The 22389-nt window shown below is 38.2% G+C and overlaps 1 protein-coding gene across 1 annotated transcript in view; it reads left to right on the forward strand.

The window, feature by feature from the left end:
* Positions 1-22389, forward strand: part of epha4b (eph receptor A4b) — a 117634-nt gene that overhangs the window by 57422 nt on the left and 37823 nt on the right. The window contains exons 4-8 of the mRNA XM_057334208.1: positions 2766-2921; positions 4916-5251; positions 9213-9325; positions 11797-11959; positions 13904-14012. Of these exons, the coding sequence (XP_057190191.1) occupies positions 2766-2921; positions 4916-5251; positions 9213-9325; positions 11797-11959; positions 13904-14012 (877 nt within the window). The remainder of the gene's footprint in view (positions 1-2765; positions 2922-4915; positions 5252-9212; positions 9326-11796; positions 11960-13903; positions 14013-22389) is intronic.

Below are 22389 nucleotides of genomic sequence, written 5' to 3' on the forward strand. Positions count from 1 at the left end.
TTCTGATATACCGCGGTGGACTGGTGCCAGGAAGAGGCAGCCAGGCAACCCGCTTCAGCAGTCCAAACCTCTCTAGTGCAGGGGCAGCGTGCCCAGCTCTCACCCCAGACACTTAGCCTCTGATTAGGCTTTCTGAGAGCAGAGCCACCCCTGTTTCACCCTACTCATCTCTTTCTCTATTTCTCTCCGGACTGACAAAAGGTCTAACACACTCAAGTCTAACAAACTCTCAAAAACCTCATTTGAATCCATTTGTTTACTTGAGACTATTTAGGAGGCAATAAAAAGAATCTAAGAGTCTTTTCATTTGAATCAGTGCTGTGAAACGGAGAGAAGTGGTGGTTTGGTGGTGAAGGCTCAGGGGTGGTCATTTAAAGGTTGCTGGTGTTTTTTATGTAGTGACAATGTGTACAAGTTGTGGAAATAAATTCAGCTTGCCCTGGGTATGTGTAAAATACAGAAACATCAATATTTTTTTGACTGTTAGACAGTAAAAATTAGGCGATCAATAAGTCATCAAACACCATTAAACTCATCAAAATATGTACATGTCATTAAAAAAATGAAAAGCAACCAAGATTTTTTCCCAGTGTTTTTGTTGTGTTTTAACCCCTTTGTAACCCTTTGCTTGGAGTTTGCAAGGATTCTTGTCACTTTATCAACCAACTTCTTGAGGTTCTGTGATGCTTTTTAAAGGAGATTCTATCTATCCAATTGGCTGTTTTTCTATATTATTTGGGTGTTATCAGAGCCCTTGAGAGAGAGAGAGTCACGACAGTGGAAGGTCACAATTTCCGCATGTCACGTAATTCATGGAGCCTTCAGGTAGTTCCAGGAAGTTATGTTTTTTTCTTTAAATGCTTTATTTATGTCGTTTTTTAGTCATTAAATGAATTATGTCTTTAAATGGATTAAATTTCATCACTAATAGTCTGTTTTGCTGCAGCTCAATGCGTTACTACGTAGTAACTTCCGTGAACTATTGAGAGCCTCCATGAACCGCCATTGCTGCGAAAACACTGTTCCATTGGAGTCAACGGAGTTGACGCAACTCTCTCTCTCTCTCAATAGCTTTGGGTATTATTAAGCTATCAATTCCATTTTATGAAATTTTGATTTGTAATGAAATTGTATTTTCTTTACATAACTTATTTCAAAATTTCAGACATGCCTTTAGATAAAAAAATCTCTTACAGAAAAGCCGCATACATTTCACATCAGCAAAAACACCTGTGGTCACATGTAAAACATGTGGTTTTGAACCATTATGTGAATCCCATGAAAATTTCAGTGTGAAACTCACGGGATCACATGTGATGATTATATAATATTCATTTGGTTTTTCTGTAAGAACTTTATTTTTTTATGTTTCATGTAGGACATAATATTTAACACATTAAATCACAATAAAATCTATGTCAGTCTGGTATGTCAAATATATACAATGAAACAAAAATACATATACAGTATATATTTTTGTCTGTGATGGGCCCTATGTTTAGCAGAAGAAAAGAAAGTAAACTGTGAGTGACATGCGAATGTATAGGAATCAAGGTGCAGAGTGAGCCCGTCGTTCTCAGCCGGGTGTGGATTTATGGGCGAGGAGGGAAGCTGCAGGCCTTGATTAAACCGGTGACCTTCACCGCTCGCACAAGCAATCAAGGCGAGGATAAATTCATCATTGCATTGATCCATCAATTGAATTGCGTTTCCGACACTAGCGATAGCTTGACCTCGACAGCCAGCAGGATTGTCTAATTTGCTCGCGGTGCAGATTGCTAGCGCTCTCGCCTTAACTGCGGTGTGGATTTACGTCTCTACCCCTGAGACGCGCCATCACAAACCGCTTCCCTCCCACCACCGTCCCCTCAACGATTGCCAGGCAGCAAGGCAATCAAATAAATATGCCCTTTCCAATTCATTAACATTCACATGGGCCTCTGAATTTACATACATTAGAATACACACAACCCTGTGTGGTGTTTTTATGGGCGCCTTGAGCTAGCGTGAGGCTAACGTTGCCTTACTAAAGTCGCGCCTCTGCTTTCTGCCGTTTCACGCGTTCCCTCTCTCAGGCCTGTGTTTGTGTGAAACCCTACGCATTTGTAATTGGGTAAAAGACTGAATGTTACCTCGCATTTCAGAGCGGCTCCTCTGAGGGGAGCGAAAAATTGGGTCATCCATCGGGGCTCCGAGGCAAACAAATGAATGTGAGTGGCATATGTTAAAGGATTTTTCCTGACAGAAATGCCCACAGATGACGAAGAAGGTCGTGTTGTTTTTCTCAGATTCGTAAACATAATCAGGGTGCATTCTGAGGTAGGGAAACGATGGAATTTTTGGATCCAGGTCTCTGGGATGTGTTTGGGTTTGCGAAGTCCTTAAGGGATGCTCCGCTACAAGAAACTATTTGTAATTCCTGCACTCAAGCTCGTTTTTCTCCGCTGGTTATTTAAGTCCGTGTCGACTGACCCATTTTTACAGAACATGGGATGTTGTAACATCCCAGAAAATGAGAAAGCGACGAGTATTTAAGTTCAAGCAAAGCAAGAAATGAAAGAGAGCACAAAAAGGTTAAACGCAGAATGAAAGACAGGGTGGACAGTACTGGTCAACCTGTATAAAGCTTGTTTACAACCCACAGCAAGATTGAACTAGATTACAACCTTAAACTAATATTACTTTGCTTGGAATTACTTTATGCGTTATGCTGTATAGGTTTGAATGTAGATGAACTTTTCACCTCTTGTGTTTTTGTATTGCAGCCTGCATTCCGGGCACCTACAAGGCATCTTTGATGGACGCGTACTGCACCAAGTGTCCTCCCCACAGTTACTCCCACCAAGAGAAGGCGTCCGAGTGCTCCTGCGAGAAGGGATTTTACCGAGCTGACTTGGACCCGCGGTCAATGGCCTGCACTCGTGAGTGATCTGTAAACCTGCATTTGATGGATGCATTTATGGATGGATGGAAAAGGGATGGATTTATAGATGGATGCTTGGATAAACTGATGGAAAGTTGAATGAATAGATAGATAGATGGATCCAGTTGTGCATGCAAGCATGGGTAAACAGACAGATGTATAGGCGATAAATGAATGAATTAATGCACGTATGTTAAAACACGATAGAGGACAGACGTTTATAGGAGTGAGCCTGGAGGCTGTTTTCCTTATTTATTCTTATAGAGCGCTGTACGTTTTCACCTTCATCACTGTCTCATTATCAGACATCACGTCAGATTGGACGTTTAGTGTTACATTTATGAGGGTGTGGAGGTCACTTTACCCCCTAACCATAGACCAGAGGAGTGAGTTATGGCCTGTATGTTCTATTACAACACATTTGAAAGAAAGCAAGCCTCATATGACAGACCTTCATTAGTGGGTTCACTCATCTGATAAGACAAATCATTGATGCAGTAAAACATATGCATGTTCTTAATGACCTTCAGTTGTAATACTGCACAGAACAGATACAAACTACTGTTCCATCCCAAATAAACAGGCAGACACACAACCTGCTTGCCTAATGTAATGATGGAATAAATTAGGGCAACAGCAGCGATACGAGACTGTGTTTATTCATGCAAATCATGTGCCAGGAAAAAATGCGCTAATGTGATTACTGAGATAGCAGTCATAAATCACATACGTAAACATAAGGAGAAGGAACTATATCATATTTACACCCTCTTTTCAATTTATACTCACTAAAATGGGTCTTTTTTAGTCATGTTTTTTAGTGTTAACATACTTCCAGCCATCTATATGCTCAATATAGATGTTTTCAAAGCAACAGCATACACAAACTTTACTGCGCATGCACGCTTTGTCTATAAAGTTAAATGGATATTTTACAACAATTTTTTTCATATTTTACTCACGCTGATGTTATTTTAAGCCTTTATGACTTCTTTATTTTGTGCAGAACACAAATACGATAACTTGAAGAACGTTGGTAGCCAACCAACATTCATTGACTTCCATTTATGGAAACAAAACCACTGAGACATTTCTCAAAATATCTTTTTATGTTCCACACAAGAACAAATCACATACAGGTTTTGAACGACATGAGGGCAAATAGATAATGAGAGAATTTCTATTTTGGGGTGAACTGTCCCTTTAAGGGTGTATATACAGTATATGTTGAGCATGTTATGAAGTGATGAAGTGTGATGAAGTTCAGCCAAACACACACACACACACACAGAGAAAGAGAGAGACACGCATCTAAAGGCAGCCAGTAGATCTGGTGAATGTCATCCGCACATTTAAATTCCTCCTATCCCTCATTCTTCCGTGTCATTTATTTTTTCATCCAGAAACCCTCTTGCAGACTCATCAGAGCCTTTGAGCAGAGCAGAGGAAGCATCCTTCACTCTCCAAGAATAGAGATGAGCTGGCTTGATTAAAACACAATCAGCGTCCATGTGGAATATGTGCAGACTTCACAATCTCCCTCTCTTTCCTTTAGGCTGCATTTCCTTTTCTCATGTCACATGATTACAAAAGACCCAGTTTTGATGGTTCGAGCCTCTGCTGAACAAAGTGATGTAAAAAACTACTGTACTGTAGGTGCAGGTTCGGCACACCATTAGAGAAAAACCTGGCAGCACATTACAGCTCCTTCCATCCTGCTCAGACCGTTCTCTCATTATCATGCCCTCTGTGATGGAAGGAGAGATGCCTTAGATTATGAATTTTGTATGGATTCATCATGGCTTTCTGGTCTGGAAAAAAATGTTGATATTATTATTGCATTAGTAAGTTCGTATTCAAACCCACAATCTTTGCACTGCTTGCTCAACGCTCTATAAAACTGAGCTACAGGAACACACATTTTTATATGAATATAGTCAATAACAATAAATGAAGAAAGCTTTTTTGTCTCTGACTCTTTTTCTATCTCAGGGCCTCCATCAGCACCCGAGAACCCCATCTCCATCCTCAACGACACCTCTGTGACCCTGGAATGGAGTCCTCCGAGAGACAGCGGCGGGCGAGGTGATGTCATCTACAGCGTCCACTGCAGGAAGTGCGCGGGTGACGGCAAGACATGTACACCCTGTAGCACCAGTGTCCATTTCGTACCCAGACAGTTCGGACTCTCGATTCCCAAAGTGCTGATCACAGACCTGCTGTCCAACACCAACTACTCCTTCAGCATAGAGGCGGTTAACGGGGTGTCTGATCTCAGCCCAACCCCTAAACAGCAAGTTATAGTCAACATCACCACAAGTCAGACAGGTAGGTTGCATTACTACACTACACACCCACAACATATAGAAGTGCTGTATTATGAATTATCACATCATGGTTACATTTACACATTTGGCACTTAAGGACTTAAAGGACTTCACAGACACGGCTTAGCTTTAGTTAGATTATGTCGCTTTTATAAAAATACCTTAGAAGAATGCATTACTGGTGTGCATCTTGAGACAAAACAATGGCACATATATATATTAAGATATTTCTGGGCGAGTTATATTCAGTTAAGACGGGTCACACATTCATTTTAGTCTGGGACTAGTCTGAAGCCTTGTCTGTGAAACCGGGCCTTGAAGTGAAAATGAAAATTCTTTCATCATTTAGTCACCCTTTTGTCATTTCAAGCCTGTATGACTTTCTTTCTTCTGCAGAACACAAAAGAAGATATTTTGAGAATGTTGGTCACAAAACTAATGCAAGTCAATGGGTCCCGCTGTTGTTCGGTTACCAACATTCTTCAAAATATCTACTTTTGCGTTCTAAAGAAGAAAGTCAGACATACAGGTTTGAAATGACAAGAGGCTGAGTAAATAATGACAGAATTTCCATTTTTGGGTGAACTATCCCTTCGGAGTGTGTACGTTTCTTGCTTATCTAATCTATGACTTTGGGTGTAGCCTACTGAGGTTTTGTTCTAAGCAGCAGCAATTGTGCGAACGATATTTTGTCAGCTGCTTAGTTTCAGTTTTGCTCATATAGACACATTCTGCATTTTTTTTTGTTTTGCGTAGCAATTCAGTGCTTTTCAGTGAGGATTGAAAACATTTTCTTGATCTGAAAGTTTGTCGGATTGTCTCTGGTTAGGAGGCAATCTTGCGCTGTGTATGCAAACGGCAAAGCTAGCTGTTGATAAACAAAAAAACAACACGCCAGAGGCGAATGTTATTGCATTTTTCACTGAAAAAAACCCTTATTAGATTTCCTTTGAAAAGCTAACTCTGAATGTGATTTAAAGGTATTTATGTAGTCAACCTGTGCCTCTGTGTTTCAAGAAAAAAAGTAAACTGTTTCTCTTTTTTTTCTGACTTCCCTTTCTTATTACAAACCTTTACGCTCACAGCAAAGGTTATCTTTTCATTCCATGAGAGCTTTCAAAACTCAAATATTTGACAACCCTTGTGTCTGCTATGTGTCTGCGTGCTGACTCCTGTGATGGAGCGTATTGTGGATTCTTCAGCGGTAACGTTCATCAGCTCAAAGTCCCAGCGACGGATAACTGACAATGTACTGGTACAACTAGAGTGCTGCTGTTGGACCGGATTCATATTTGGACCCTCACAGACACAAAACACACATACATACAACCTCCTTTGAAGTTCACGAGTTGACGAAATTCCAAATGCTTTCAATAATACATGTCATCTCATACGGTATCTACAGTCAGGACTTGTACTCTGGTTCCAAAATGTGCTGAACACACAACTGCCCTAACAACTTACTGTCTCTGTCTCACACCGCTGACGGGATGACCAGGGTCATCGGTGCTGGTGTGTTCTCATTAAATGCGGGTTTGTGAGCGTGTATACGATTGGGCCTTGTGGAAGACTCCGGCTGAGGTATTAAATATGTATGAATCTGTTCGGGGTGTAGAGCGAGGCTCTTGAGCGCACGCTGAGAGAGAGAGGTGCTTTGTGTCAGAACAGGGTCAAAGATCCAAATGATTTATACATTCAGAGACGACAGATGCTGACCTTACAAGAATCTGGAAATTATAGAGTTTAAAAGACTTAATGCCACCCATAAAAATGTAAATTTTAGGATACGCTATTACAAACTGAAGTTCTACCGAAATCTACCGTTCTGCGTCCTGATGCCATCAGAAAGCTTTTCCACAAGGAGCCGTTTGTTCTGTAGTCGTTCAGAAAACCATGTACTTTTTGTACTGTATAGCCAAACATTTTATGGCTGACTTTATGTAGCGCTAGACAGTAAAATGTATTTCACTGTTTAGAAATGATTTTGATTGGTCAGTCACAACAAACTGTGGCCAAATATTTAGCGTAATGAGGGGTAAATGGCATATGTGACGACTGTCCCCGATCACTAATGTCCTACATTGTGCTAGTTTAATGTCTTGTAGCACAAAGTTGTCCGTTTCTTCTCACATAATTAAATCATTTCAGTTAAGATAAAAAAACAACAGTGTTCTCATAGCCATAAAACACATGAAAAACAATCATAGACATGTCTAAATTATACAGTGCTTAAAGTAACAGTTCTCCCAAAAATGGAAATTCTGTCTTCATTTACTCACCCTCAAATTGTTAAGAATCTGTATAAAGGTCTTTGTTCTGATGAACACAGAGAAAGATATTTGGAAGAATGCTTGTAACCCAACAGTTCTTGACTATCATAGTAGGAAAAATTGCTTTATACATTTCTTTGTTTGGTTGAACACAAAAGAAAATAATTTGAAGAATGCACAAAAGCAGTTCTGGGGCACTTTTGACTACCATTGTAATTATTTTTCAATGGTGGCCAAGAATGAACAACATTTCTCCCAAAATATCAAATGAAAATATTGTTTCTATTTGCATTTATTTGCAGAAAATGAAAACTGGAGAAACAGGTCAAAATAACAGAAAAGATGCTATGTATCAGACCTCAAATACCGCAAAGAAAACAAGATAATATTCACTTTTTGGCAATACAATAGTAATATTTCTTCATATATTTAGGAAACAACTAAAATAATTTATGTGATAACCTAAAAAAATGATCACAGTTTTTTATGTGTCTTGCCATGCTGTCAATCTTTCACGTTGCTGTTGGATGACTTTGTCACTTCTGAGGTTTGATTTTGTTGAAATTCAACAGACACTGGACTGGAATGGCCAAAATACATTAAGAAATACTGGTAAAAATGATATATTTGTATATACAATATTTGTGACCCTGGATCACAAAACCAGTCTTAAGTAGCACGGGAACATTTTTAGTAAAAGACAAAAATACATTGTGTGGGTCAAAATTATCGATTTTTCTTTACCTTAAATATGTAAAAACTTTATTTTTGTGAGTGGACGGTCTGCCACAGTGCCCCTGATTAACAACTTCAAAGGCAATTTTCTCAATATTTTGATTTTTTTGTGCTCTCAGATTCCAGAGTTTTAAACGGTTGTATCTCAGCCAGATATTGTCCTATTCTAACAACTCATATATCTATAGAAAGTTTATTTATTCAGCTTTCAGATTATGTAAAAATCTCCATTTTGAAAAATTGACCCATAAGACTGGTTTTGTTGTCCAGGGTCACATTTGTGTTTTCTCTTTATAATAAAAGGTGGTCTAATAAATTTGTATACGTTTCTATATTATGCACAACTCGGGTATTTGCGAGTGCAGTCGTTATAAAAGAGTTTTTAAATCGTTGTCAAAGTGTGATTTCGAAAGCTGTTCTCAGAGATCACAGAAAAGGTGAAGGACATCAGGTTACCTCCAACCATCTGACCAAATATCAGACCTGCTGTCTCTCTCTCCCACACACACCCTCTCTCATCTTTCTCTTTGTCCTGCTGTAGTGTAGAAAGGTGAAGAGAGAGAGAGAGGTGTTAGACTGAAGCCGGCAGGTCATGGCGTTTCAGGGGTGTAAATACCCGGTGCGCGGCTGTCTGTGTGTCTCCTTAGACAAAGGTTTCACAGCAGGTTGTGTGTCAGCCGATGCGTGTTTATGTGTCGAGCACACTCGAGTGTGTATGGGGGATTGGGACCATTGATTTGTAGCAACAGAGATGTAACTGGAATAAAACAGTGTGACCTGAGGAGCTGTGATTGAACCAAGGTGGTCTCGAGTGTCTGTTGACAGATGCACACACACCGCATGTACTCTTAACATGATTGCCTTTGCTTCCCGAGGGCACTAAGTTGAACGCACATCATTACATGGCTCTGCTGTACTTCTGTCTCGCTTACCATCTCGCTATCTTTCTATTTGCAGTGAATGTAATCCTGAAGGAGAGAAAAAGCAAAGACAGTATCACACTGGCATGGCAAGGACCCGACAGACCCAACGGGGTCATAGTTGAATATGAGGTCATCTACTATGAAAAGGTAAATATTGTCTACTTTGTCATCTCATCTCTTCTCCTCCATGCCTCTCATGTAATCTTCTCTCTTCCATTTCCGTTTTCTCATACTAATAAGACATCTCTTCTCTTTACACACTGATTACACACATGCCTCTTTGACCTCTATTAAAAGCCATAACGATTGCCGTTGTCCACGCAGTCCTGGCACGTGTAATGGAGAGCTGAAGCATCATTGTACCTTCGGGAATGAAAGCAATCAGAAAGCCCGTATGCCACAGCTGACTGCTCACATACACATGCCTTTTTAATTATAACGGGAAAATGAAGTCGGGGCTGACATCACCGTTCAATGAGAACACTTTGACACACCTGTAGACACCACACACGTGCATTCACAGCAAGTTTAGAAACACAGCTGACCCGTTTCCAGGTCATGCTTGTGTTTTACTAACAGGTTTAAATCGGCCATTATAGTGATAATGTATAACACTTCAGCCTATGTGTTTTATAAACCTTAGTCAGGGTTGTGCCACTATAGGTTAATAAGTGTAGCCTGGGTATGAAAACAAGGCGAGACAAGTCACACAATATGTGAATGCATATGCATTATATAAGATAATACATTTTACTGAAAGAAGTGAGTTAGGTTTTAAATGATCAAATGCTATGCTAGTTTATTCCTGTTGATGTGTTAATTATGAAATGATGAGCTTCAAAGATTGATTTCAGTCATTAAAGGAACAGTTCACCCAAAAATGAACATTTTTAATCCAAATCTGAATAGATTTCTTTGTTCTGATGAACATAGAACGCATGAACGCAAAAGAAGATATTTTGTAAAAATGTAGGAATGCAAACAGTTTTGCGGCACTTTTGACTACTGTTGTAATTGTTCCTACTATGGTAATGGTGGCCAAGAACTGTTTGATTACAAGCGTTCTTTCGAATATCTTTCTCTTTGTACATCAGAACAAAGACAGATTTGAAACTGTAGACAGAATTCTTTTTGGGGGTGAACTGTCTCTTTAATTTCAATATGATTTTAATCTTTGACATTGTCGTATTCAGTCGATATTGAAAAAAACAAGGTTTTATTTTCACTTAATGTTCTGTACATTATCTAGGATGATTTTATGTAGAATACAGTAAATCACAAAAAACAACTTTTCACAAGATCTGTTCATAACCCGTAGAAGCATTTATACGTTAAAATGTCTATTCACATGCAAGAGATTTATTTTAGATCAGTCCAACACAGATGCAATCGTTTGACCTGGTCTGGTCTGGCACTCGTACTGGTTGCCGTGCGATTATGGGATGTGAGCGCAGGCTGAATGCACAGATGGATGTCTGGCAATGGTGATTGTGTGTTGGATGTGTATTTGTTGGAACTGGAACAATCTCACGATCACACACAAACCTGCTCTGCCTTCTTTCGGTTGTGGTGGACAGCGACCAAGTATTTCCCAGAATGGGAAATGGGATGTTTAAAATGATTTAATGTCTGTTTACTGTATTTCATTATGTACATTTTATGCTTATATAACTCTTTCTGTTTTCTTAATTTGCTACCAATTTTCTTAAGCAAAGCGTGAATTAAAAAACAATTTAAAAATAGATTTTTTAAATCTCTTATACAAATTCATTCATTTTATGGATAAACTGATATTTGTACTGTATATTAACTCCTGTAAATGGGCTATATGCATGCGTGACTTCCGCGTTTCACAGGAAGAACCCTAGGCAGTTTCCGGTTCCGGTTGGGACTATTAAAGCAGAGAGAAATGGAAAAATGAGAAAATAGTTCAATTTAGCAGATGCTGTACATTGCGGCACACAGCAGTGGTAAATAGAAGTGCTGTTCTAACATATTTAAAATGATACTTTCATAAGTTAACATTTCGTTCACTTCAACTTTCCAACCAATCAAAATGAATTCCAGCTAGTTCTTGATTTTTTTCTATGCAATATGGATCATGAAGCCAGTATTTTTATTTTTTGTTATTTGTTAGTGTGAGCAGTTACTGTAATATTAATCACTACGCATTATTCATAGACTCACATTCTTATATGCACTGCAGCATTATAAAGCAGATATCTCGCTCATGTAACGGTAATCAGACCAATAATCGTGTCATACAGTGTTTAAAGCTCTGGACTGGCCTGTTAGCACATGATGAAAAAATTAACCCAGCATCTGCCTCTCCATAATGACTATCAAAATATTAGGCCTGCTGGTTACAGTGTTAACATGCTGCTGAAATAATATCCTTCATTAATCCTCTCATTTTTTAGATGTAGACGCAGGGTTCTGCTTCTCTACGTGGCGCACGTCTCACAATTTCACCTCACCATTTACCTCAAACAGCTTTAATACTTGACTGACATTCTCCTCATTTTTACCTTTGGTTAACGCTGCATCCTCGGTCTACTATAGCTACTCGTAAAAGCTAAACACAAGTCTCACAGTGAAAAATGTGTCTTTCCTTCTAGAACCAGAGAGATCAGAACTACACTGTTCTGAAAACCAAAGGCCACACGATGACAGTGGAGGGGCTGAAGCCAGGCACCACCTACGTGTTTAGGGTGAGAGCCCGCACAGATGGAGGCTACGGCAACTACGGTGGAGAGATCGAGCTGGAGACCAGTCATGAAGGTACAGTCACAAATTTGATCTCAGAGTTTTTTTTTTTTGCCGTTTGCATACTTTGTATGTGACGTTTTCTCTTTCTTTACACCTCTCTTTTTCGACTTTCATCAGCTGTGAAACACGAATCTTGGTGGCCCTCAGCGAATCGTTAGATGTGGTCACGCCCACAAATAGTGATGTCATGCATTAACATTCTTTTAATTCTAAATCCTTTTCGTGATGTATATTAAGTCAAAGACACACTGTAGTGATGTTATGTTGGGCATTTTTGTCCTTTTGATAATTTTAGCTTTATTGTGTCAGCCATTTGTGCCCCTGAAACATTTGTTTAGATTTTGGTCATTTAAAAGATGAAACAACAGTATAAGCAACTGCAAATGTACTGCAGGTATTAAAGTTATGTACTGTATATATTAAAACAAAAATGTGACTATTGTGTAAATCAAAGAAAAGGGACTGTAAAGATTCTAGAAAAGAAAAAAATGCATTGGATAGAACCGTCTTTATATTCCAATGTGTTTTTTATATTCCAATGTATGTGTTTTCCGTCTGCATTGTTGAGCAGATGCTTGAGAATTCAGTGCACTACTCTGGATTCAATATGGTGAACCGGTGTGTGACTTATTTACTAAAGCCCCTGCTTATAGTCCCTGGGAGGGGCACACTGTGTGTGTCTGTGTCTCGTGAGGACAAACAGGGCTGTGTTGAGCTGACCTGCGGGATCAAAGAATGGAGGCACTTTAAAAGCCTTTATACAGCAAACATAGAGGCTTTGTGGCATACATGTCTAATCTAAACCATGTTACGGTCCAGAGAGCATCTCTGGGAATATATCACAGAGCTCAGCCGACCTCATCTGCCAAGCTCAGAGTTAACGGAGACCAGTACAGTAATTGCTCTTTTAATTATATGAGAAATGTTTAAGCCTTCGGCTCACGGTGACATTCATAGACCTCTCACATGTGTGCAGTTGTGCATGCGTTGCATACATGTTTAGCCTGACAGCATAGTAAGATTATTTACAATTTCTTCATGCTTAGCGGTTAGTGCACCTACTCTGACACACGGAGCTGTGGTGCTCTTAAGGATGTTATTTGCAAGACTTATCAGTCCTGGTTCTTATTTTCTTTAAAAAAAGGTCAAATAAGACAACATTACATATACAAAAATTCAATCATGTAAAACTGAAAAAGTCGCGATATCTTGCTGTGCAGGGAGCAGCGCGTAACTGAGATTGTTGAACGGTGTTGAGTGGAATTCTAAATCAATTCCTGTTGCTGGAGATATTCATTTTCCTGAAGGAGGTGGTTACTCATGCGTTGCCGGGTTTGATAAATGATGTATTTGTTTTGAGTAATGAGTCGATTGCGGCAGCATAAAATCCATACGCTCGCCGTGAAACTTTCATACTGAGCCTGTTATTCCCTCTGTTAACATACCTATTTGGATGGCACGTGTAAATGAGAGAATTGACGTCCACCTTCAACTATGTATATAGCAGCAAAATGCAGCTTGTGATGGAACCAGGCCCAGAGTTTGGGGTCTGAAGGATCTCAAGACCCTTTAATATCTCAAAAATGCACTTAACTTTGGTTCATACTACAAATATGATTTCTTTTTCAGAATTTGTATTTCCTTGTTCCTTTTTTATTTAATAATTGTACAAAAATATTTAACTCGCATGTTTCCATGAATATTTCATTTCATTTCTTTTTTTATTTTATTATTTTATTTTGCTTTAAATAAAATACATGCTTGCTTTGCGGACTTTGGATTGTTTATTTATAATCATATTAAAAGTGAAGGTAAAATAAAACTTACTTTTCCCCAATTATTACTGCTTTTACATGTATAACAAATATGTTTTTGGGACCCCAAACAGACAGAAAATCAACCTTCAAAGAACACAAGGGTTAACATTAACAAAAGTTTCTTTCACTTTCTTTTCAGATATGCTGGCCATTGGGGACCCTAACCAGGCGACCATCCTGGCGGTGTCTATAGCGGGTGGCATTGTACTTCTTATCTTCCTGGTGGCGTGTTTTGTAGTGAGCGGAAGGTAAGAATGGACTTTTACGTGAGTCTCTCTTTCTTTGTTTCCGTCCCGGCCGAGTGTGTACTGTACTGGACCTAAGGGCTGATGTTACTTCATATATGTTAAATATGAGGGCTTCTGTCAAAAGGATTATTTAACAAGAAATTGAATCTTGAATAAGTAAATAAAATACGGATTCCGTCATGGCAAAGCATATAAAAGATCTAAATACACCCGCTCTGTGAAGTTTGGCTTGAAATTGAAGTCAGAGAAGATATTTTGCACATCACCTCAGATATTCAACAACAGCTGAAGCAGAAAGGACGGCGCAGCCAGCCGAACGAGACTTACTGAGCCTACAAATTAATGCTGATAATAAATATACTCTGACTAAATTAAATAGCGCTTTCTTTCTCGAACAAAGCCCGTCTGGAGTCTCTAAAAACATTAGTATTGATCTGAGGTGATTGCCTATCACGCTGAGTGCTCTATTCAGTATTGACTGGAATAGACCTAATCAGCCTCTCGTTGGCCTACTGAGAGCGTACATGTTGAAACACACACACACATACATGTAATGTATGCCCGCGCAACAAATAATTCATCGCAGCCACTCAACTATAAACCAAAACAATAAAAATGTGCCTGTGTTTGTAACCACATTTTAATCAGCCAAGAAGCTAAGTTTTCATCATGGAGCAATCAACTTGGCCACACGGCCACCTGCGGTGCAAACCAGGTTTTACCCACAAGCCATTGCAGCTTCATGAATTACCCATTAGAGCTCTCCCATGTCGACTTTGTCCAGAGTGAAAGCTGGAAGATCAGAATGCAGTATGAAAGACATGCCCGTTGATTGGTGCTTTTACCGATAGAAAAACAGCCAGGTGGGGAATTTGTGTGGATGTGGGTGTTTTTTGACGGAAAGCTGTATTTTGAAAAGACAGTGATGGACAGAAAAGGATACATTGAGAACGCTAAGGAGAATCGCTGTCAGTAAGAAAGGTGATAGTATTGTTTCAATAGGAGAAAAGCTTTGGAGATGTTGAGCTATCGAAACATGCAAGCAAAAAACTGATTTTTATAGCGGATTTTAGACGGTTTCAAAGTGACAACATAAACAAACGTTCACGGGCTGCAGTTAACTTCCGGAACACATTCACAAATAATAGAGTGCCTGTAGATTATTTCTGATAACAAGCAAAAGAAACTGAGAAGAACCGTTACTTGGCTAAACTTGTCTCTCAATACTTTGAATTTAGACTCGGATACCAAGCTCAACCGCTAGATGTCAATGCACCATACGGTTTGTTTAAATGCGACCTACAGGACCCATTCAACATATTGTTTATTTAATAAAAATGAAAATACAACAAAATTCAACACTGTAAAAAATACAACTTCAAATTGTTCTCCCAACAAAGGTAATAAAGTTTTTTTAGTAGAAGAAGAATGTATTATTTTGAGTATGCTAAACAAAATTAGTCTAAATGTGGTACCAACAAAGATTCTTTTGTTGACTGTACTTAGATATCTAAGTGATTGTCCAAAGCGCGACAAGAAGTTTGACCAACTTGCCAAACTGGGTAATCTCAAAAAACAATTCTAGTGTTTGAAAGTTCCCAGCATGCATTGCAGAATTTTCAATTCGCCGGTTAAATTATTAAAATGATTGCTATTTTAGTGTTTGCTGGCTATATTTTTTTGTTTTTGTTGTCATTGTAAGTTACCTTTAGTATTTAGAGTTCCTTTTTTAACTATATGATGTTTGATGATTGTTGATTGAGGCTCATGTGCTCAGTGTTGACGTCTGAAGAAGTAATTGACGCAGTGAGGCCACTGCTAAAATGTTTAAATCACAAACAGTTTAAGCAGTTACTTAAGTAGAGTGTGTATATAATATATCTATTAAGTAGATTGTGTATATAATAATAGAACATTTATATATTAACCTTATATAAAACATAATCTTTTGAGTTGGGTCAACTCACAAGTCCATAGTTGAGTGAACTCAGAAATTTGATTATTGCATATTTATTTTAAGTTTGTTCAACATTGTTTTTTCAATTGACAGTCATGTGACATTACTCAGTTAATTGAGTTATGTGAAATACTTGGCCAAAAGTTGAGTAAACTCAAAAAAGCTGTGCAGCGAGTTGCCTTGAAATTTTTTAGTTAAGTCAACTTTTCATTTTTTACTGTGAACAAATCGTTTATATAATACAATTATTATACAATAAAATAATAATACAAATGAATATTAACATAAATTAAATCAACTATAAATAGTTATATTATTAGACACTAGCCAAACACAAAACTGGGGGTCAGGCGCACGTGCGTCCAATGAACAGTCTATAAGCTCACAGTCTAATTCAGTTCATTGTAAACCTCCCACAAAGTCCTTGACTTGCAATGTATTTCATTATAGATGTAGCAAATACAATGAGGTCACAACAAAAATTATTAAACCTTTAAAAAATGCATATTAAATATAGCACACTTTGGTTAGCAATATGGGATATGTGACTTGTTTTGTGTTGGACATTTGTGGTGTTATTGAGGTATATCGCTGCTGTCTTTCTGAAACCTTGCGTCTCCATATTTCGTTATTTTTTTGCCATAAATCATTATTAGTCACCCTTTATGTTTGTCACTGGGTTTTGCACAGGTATCTTTTTTCTTTTTATCTTTTATCTAACCAATAAAAAGTATTAAAACGTGCTTCTCAACTTTGACAACACAATATGCAATTTTTGCAAAAAGTGCAGTGTTTTTTCCACTTTATGAAAAACAGCAAATTTGGACATACAAGGTTTCAGAAAGACAGCGACGATATGTAAAGTACAAGAGTTTCACCTTAGTAATTTATTAAACATTATCAGAGTGGTTGAGAGTGAGAGTTGCGACAACCGAAGTTCAAAATTCCATTGCATCACATGCTTCATGGAGCCTTCAGATAGTTCCAGGAAGTTATGTTTATATAAATTGTTTTATTTTTTAAACGACTTGCGTTAAAAGTTCATCTCAATCAGTCTGTTGCTGCAGCTCAATGCATTGCTAGTAACTTCCGGGAACTATTGAGAGGCTCCATGAACCAACATTGCTGTGAAAAAACTGTTCCATTAAAGTGAATGGAGTTGACGTGACTTTCTCTATCTGTCATGAACTCGGGTGAGGTGAGAGACAAAGGACCCAAGTGCAGACAGGGACGTAAGGGGTTAACAAGACTTTTAATAAATAATTAACAAAACTCAAAACAAAGACCCACGTGGGGGTAAACATAACAAAACAAGAACAAGATTAACTAAACTGACAAGACTAAACTAATGACACAACGAATAGGAACACTACAAACTAGACTAACTAACCAACTAACAAGACAAGACAAGAACTCACCCACACGACACAGTGCAACATAACAGAACAATGATCCGACACCAGACAGAGAACACAGGGGCATTAAATAGAGGGACAAATCAAAGGGGAACAGGTGTGGGGCATGAACTAATAAACAACCAATAACGAGAGATACAAAAGGGCGGGAACACAGACAAAGACCGGAGAGAGTATCGAAGGCCGACAGGGTCAAAATGACTCTCTTCACACATTAAGGCGGGGGTTCTGTCGTGATTCTGGCTCGTCGTGTCATGTCTTTCTTGATCTTGTGGTAGAATCACGGCAGGATCCCTTGTTATGTGTGGAGAGAGTCATTTTGACCCTGTCGAAATGATTTCTGTTCCCGGGCATGTGTAAGTTAATCAGCAGAACAAGAGAAAGTATAATTCACCCGACAAAAAGCGACCGAGAGCCTCGGACGCAGTAAGTTAGTGAATGGGCGGAGGAAGTCCCCCTAACGTTACCCCCAGAATACGATCATCACAGCATGGACACACAATCACAAACGGACGGAGAGGGGCACGTAGATGTCGACATTCATAATAAATTACTTTTTTTGTAATTTACTTTTTTGTAATGTAAAACTACGCTTTACATTAATGATTTACATTAACGCTATTGTACTAGTGTAAGTTAGTGTATGTGAACCTTTGCAGATTGTGACCCTGCCTAAATTACTCTTAAGCTTCAAAAAGGACTGACTATCATGAAACCACCAATGCACTTTTTATGTCATTCGATAGCTTTATGCGAGGAATAAACCAATATAGCATAATGAAGAAAGTCTGACCTCCGCTGGTGCTGTCTGTCAATCTCCAGTCAGCATGCGTGTGTACGGTGACGGTCAGGACGCTACTCTTTCCAAGATGTTCCAATGTTTTCATTATTCTTCATAATGACAAGATAATAGTCTATGGTTTTGTTTAAAATGTATTTTGATAGAGACTGTGAGTTAACGTTACTCGCTGAGTGTAGCTTAGCTTATTAGAAGCACTGGAAGCGGTCTGAATATGTTGCGTCTTCATACGAAATAACTCTTTTTAAACCTCTGATTTAACTGTATACTGTTGGATTGATGCAACGCACTATGTGTTAAACATGTAACATATCATATCATCTCTTCTCGTTGTGTTCTAACTATTATTTACTTTGGGGAGCAAAATGATCCCCGGGACTTCAGAAGAAGTAGGTGCTTTAAGCGCATCATTGTGCGTCCGGGATGCGCATAACTGTAAATAACGAAGCGAATGCATTAAGCGCATCATTCTGAGTTCCGGGTGCGCGGGCTCGCTTTAATGACACTCTGCATTAGAGTCTTTCATACGGTGATAGTTTTGTACAATAAACAGAAACAGATAGTAGTATTTTACCTTTACTCAATTACATTATGAGACTGAAAATAGAGTCGGATATTACTTGGAGGAAAAAAATACAGAGCATATATCATGCTCTATTCACACTTTTTAATGTTTTACATTTACATTTAGTCATTTAGCAGACGCTTTTATCCAAAGCGACCTACAGATGAGGGAAACAATGGAAGCAATTGGAACAACATAAGGACAACAAAAAGCATAAGTGCAATATTTTTTTTTACCTTTAATACAGTACTTAAGTACATAAAAAATCAGTATTTTTTAACTTTTAAAATTAAAACTACTTAATTAAAAGAAGATGGTGATTTTAATGTACACACGGATTAAAATGTTAAAACAACAATATTTATTTATAAAGTGTAGTGGAGTAAAAAGTATGATTTGCTTTATAATGTAAGAAAATACTAGAACTTCTTGTTTATTTGCAAAGTTTGCCAAATGATTAATAAGGTAATCCAAAAAATCTTTATTAGATTAATAAAAAATAATAATCGTTAGATTAGTCGACAATTAAAATAATCGTTAGTTGCAGCCCTAAGGTAATGTGTACAGAAGTTGAATAAAACTGGTAGCCTTGTGGATTTTAAAAGTATGTAGCTCTTTTTTTATGTCCAGGCCAATGTGGTATTTGCAATATTGAAAGATTTGCTTCATTTAAAAAAGACTCTTTTCTGATGTAACTTTTGAAGAATACATATTTAAACTGTATGCTGTTTATTCATAAGTGTCTCTGGGCTAAATATCCCCAGACCCTTGAACAGCCCCTTCTCAAAAGTGTAATAAATTGTGGAGTCAGTAACTTACAAAGCAGATACGCCGATTATTTCTTCAGCTGCAGGCATAATTCTCCGCTGTAACACAGTTGTCTAAGATACAACAGAAGGTTATACAAACTTTCACAATCTAAACTGTCTCTCAGAGGGAAGTCAGGTCTCGATAAACCTTTTCCGGGCAACTATATGTCCTTGAGGAGAACGACTGGCTTACTTTCAAACACCGAACAGGGTTTCTTCTGCGTATTTCATGTCGTTTTATGCAGTTCAGGTGTGCAGGGAGATGAGATCAAACAACATAATCACCTCACATCTTGATCTATGCAAATCCCACTTGAACTTTGGAGGTCATTTTGGCTTTACTTACCATCAGGAGTCTGCGGTTGCCAGGTTGCGTCACCTTCCGCAAAATAACTCCCACGCACACCACCCCACAGCTTCAGCATCTGCCTTATTCTTTCACTATATTATTATTTTCTATCTCTATTCCCCACACTCCTCTTCTGTCTCTGCCTGTGTTCCCATTCTCTGTAAGTTTGGAGCTTGAGCAATCATTTTAAAGGCTACAGCACTGTTAGCATATTTTTGTACTGTTCACACAGCTTCACCTGGCTCACAGAGATAATGCATAATTCAGAGATTTTAATGTCGAAATTGCCTGTTCCTCCACTTAATGAGACTCACACATTAGCCTGTAAGAAATACTGTGCTTTTTGATCATTTAACATGAAGTTAATTGGGGTTGTTTTGTCTCCTCAGTATAAATAGGCCGCCATGATTAGCATACCATAAAAAGACAGTATCGGCTATACAATTAAAATTTCAAAAATAAAGCCATCACTTTGCTGGTTTTTCAACCTGTTCTCCCCTTGCTGTGTGTTTGATGTTATAGAGGAGTGTTTCATAGTTGCAGCTATGTAGTATTTGTAGACTCAAATCAATTTGGACTTCACTGCATGTGTTGCCAAAAGTGCAAAAAGCTAATACTAGCTCCCCTTGCTTGATCTTTCTTGATCCGTCCCCTGCTGTCAAGTTCAGCTTCTGTAATATGTGTACTATCTGGATAAAAAGTGTCCATGTCCCACATAGTCGGAGTCGGAGCAGTGGCCTAGCTGTTAGTATGCCATGTGGCGTAAGAGACGCATGCACCAGTCTGTCCACTCCTGTTACCTGTTTACTTCTGATAAAAAGATGAGCAAAAAAACCCCAGACAAGAATAATAAATTTTAAATAGTACTATTTTAATTTGCTTTTCCAGCACACCGAGGACTTCATTTGGCACAGAATATTTGTGGATTTTTATATTAACAAAAGGAGAAAATGGCACGTGGTACAGCAAGCAGATGGTGTTCAGTCATCAAATTCTGCCTATTTTTTAGCGCGTTACACCGTGTCTACACCGGAAGTTTAGCTCGTGGACTTACAGAACATCACTGTTGCTTCCATCATTGCCAGACAATTATTTTTGTTTTCAACTTTTACTAAAGTTGGAAAATCTATTTAACTCCCACGTCCAACTCGCTCTATCCTGCAGGATTATCTCTTTTAAGCCATATCCCCAGTGGAGCGCCTAATTATTTATTACACCCCATATGCCAATATTTCTCTTTTAATTACATTTTTAATATTTTCAGCTGCTAGAAAATCAAGCAAACTCATTTTTAAAGGGGGGGGGGGTGATTATTAACAGCTACGGCATTTAAAAAGAATCATATACATTTTTTAAATAATCATGCTTAGTTACACTCTTAAAAAAATTCTCAAATAACCTAATCATGTACAAAAAATAATATTAACTGTCATACATTAACATTTATACTGTCACTTGTATATCTTATTTGTTCGTTCGAAACCTTGGATGTCCAAATTCGCTGTTTTTTTAGGGAATAGAGAAAACACTGAGCTTTTTAAATGATTAAATACTGTGTTGTCAAAGTTGCGAGCACTTTTTAATACTTTCTATTGGTTTGATATTTGCGTAACCCAGTGACTAACATAAAGAGTGACTATAATAATGATTTATGGCGAGGAAAAAAAAATCACAAAATATGGAGATACGAGGTTTCAGAAGGACAGCAGCGATATGTAGCTTTTGATTGGGTTATACCAAATAAAACATTTATGTCAATTAAAAATAATTCCTGTATATGCTTTTTGAAGTCTACCAGGCAGGATATATCCTGTGTATTTAATGTAACCCCCACTACTCTATACCCCTTTTTACTGTGTCTTACTTGTTAAGATTGTGTAATGAGCTCAATGGCTAATGCCCCTAATGATTCAGGTACTGTACACCACAGATAAATATGTCATTGTAATCAGAGATGAAGTACACAGGAAGATTTTTAAGCCGAGCTCATTAGAAAGAATAAGAAGCTCTTTGTTAGTGATATGTTATCTGGGAAGCATCTGCTATGAGCCTTGGGTTATTCTTAAAACTTAATGATGACAGGAAAGCATGCTTCCCGCATACGCACAATGTCAGATACACTCATTTGAGTATTCAATTTCTCCATAGAACCTGAAGCTTAGAGCACTTAATGCTCCAGAACATGTTTTCTGTGATTTTCATCCTCCTGTTATGTCAAATTGGTTGTTACTCTGCCATGTTCATAATGGATTTTTGCATTAAATGTTCAGTTTTACCTCAAGTGTGTCTTTAGGTGCTGATGTCTCGGTGACATCTTCAATTGGCCAAATGGCACCAGAATGTTTGGCTCTTTGTTTTTCTGCTTCGGCACGCGTTCGTGCATCCAAGCAGGACCACCAATGCACCTGAGAGCGTCCGCAATTGTAGCACACCAAAAGCATAATTGCGTTTTAAAGCCAAAACTGCTTGTGTACTGGAGTGCA

This window comes from Triplophysa rosa, linkage group LG5, assembly GCF_024868665.1.
Source record: "Triplophysa rosa linkage group LG5, Trosa_1v2, whole genome shotgun sequence".
NCBI classification, from domain to species: domain Eukaryota; kingdom Metazoa; phylum Chordata; class Actinopteri; order Cypriniformes; family Nemacheilidae; genus Triplophysa; species Triplophysa rosa.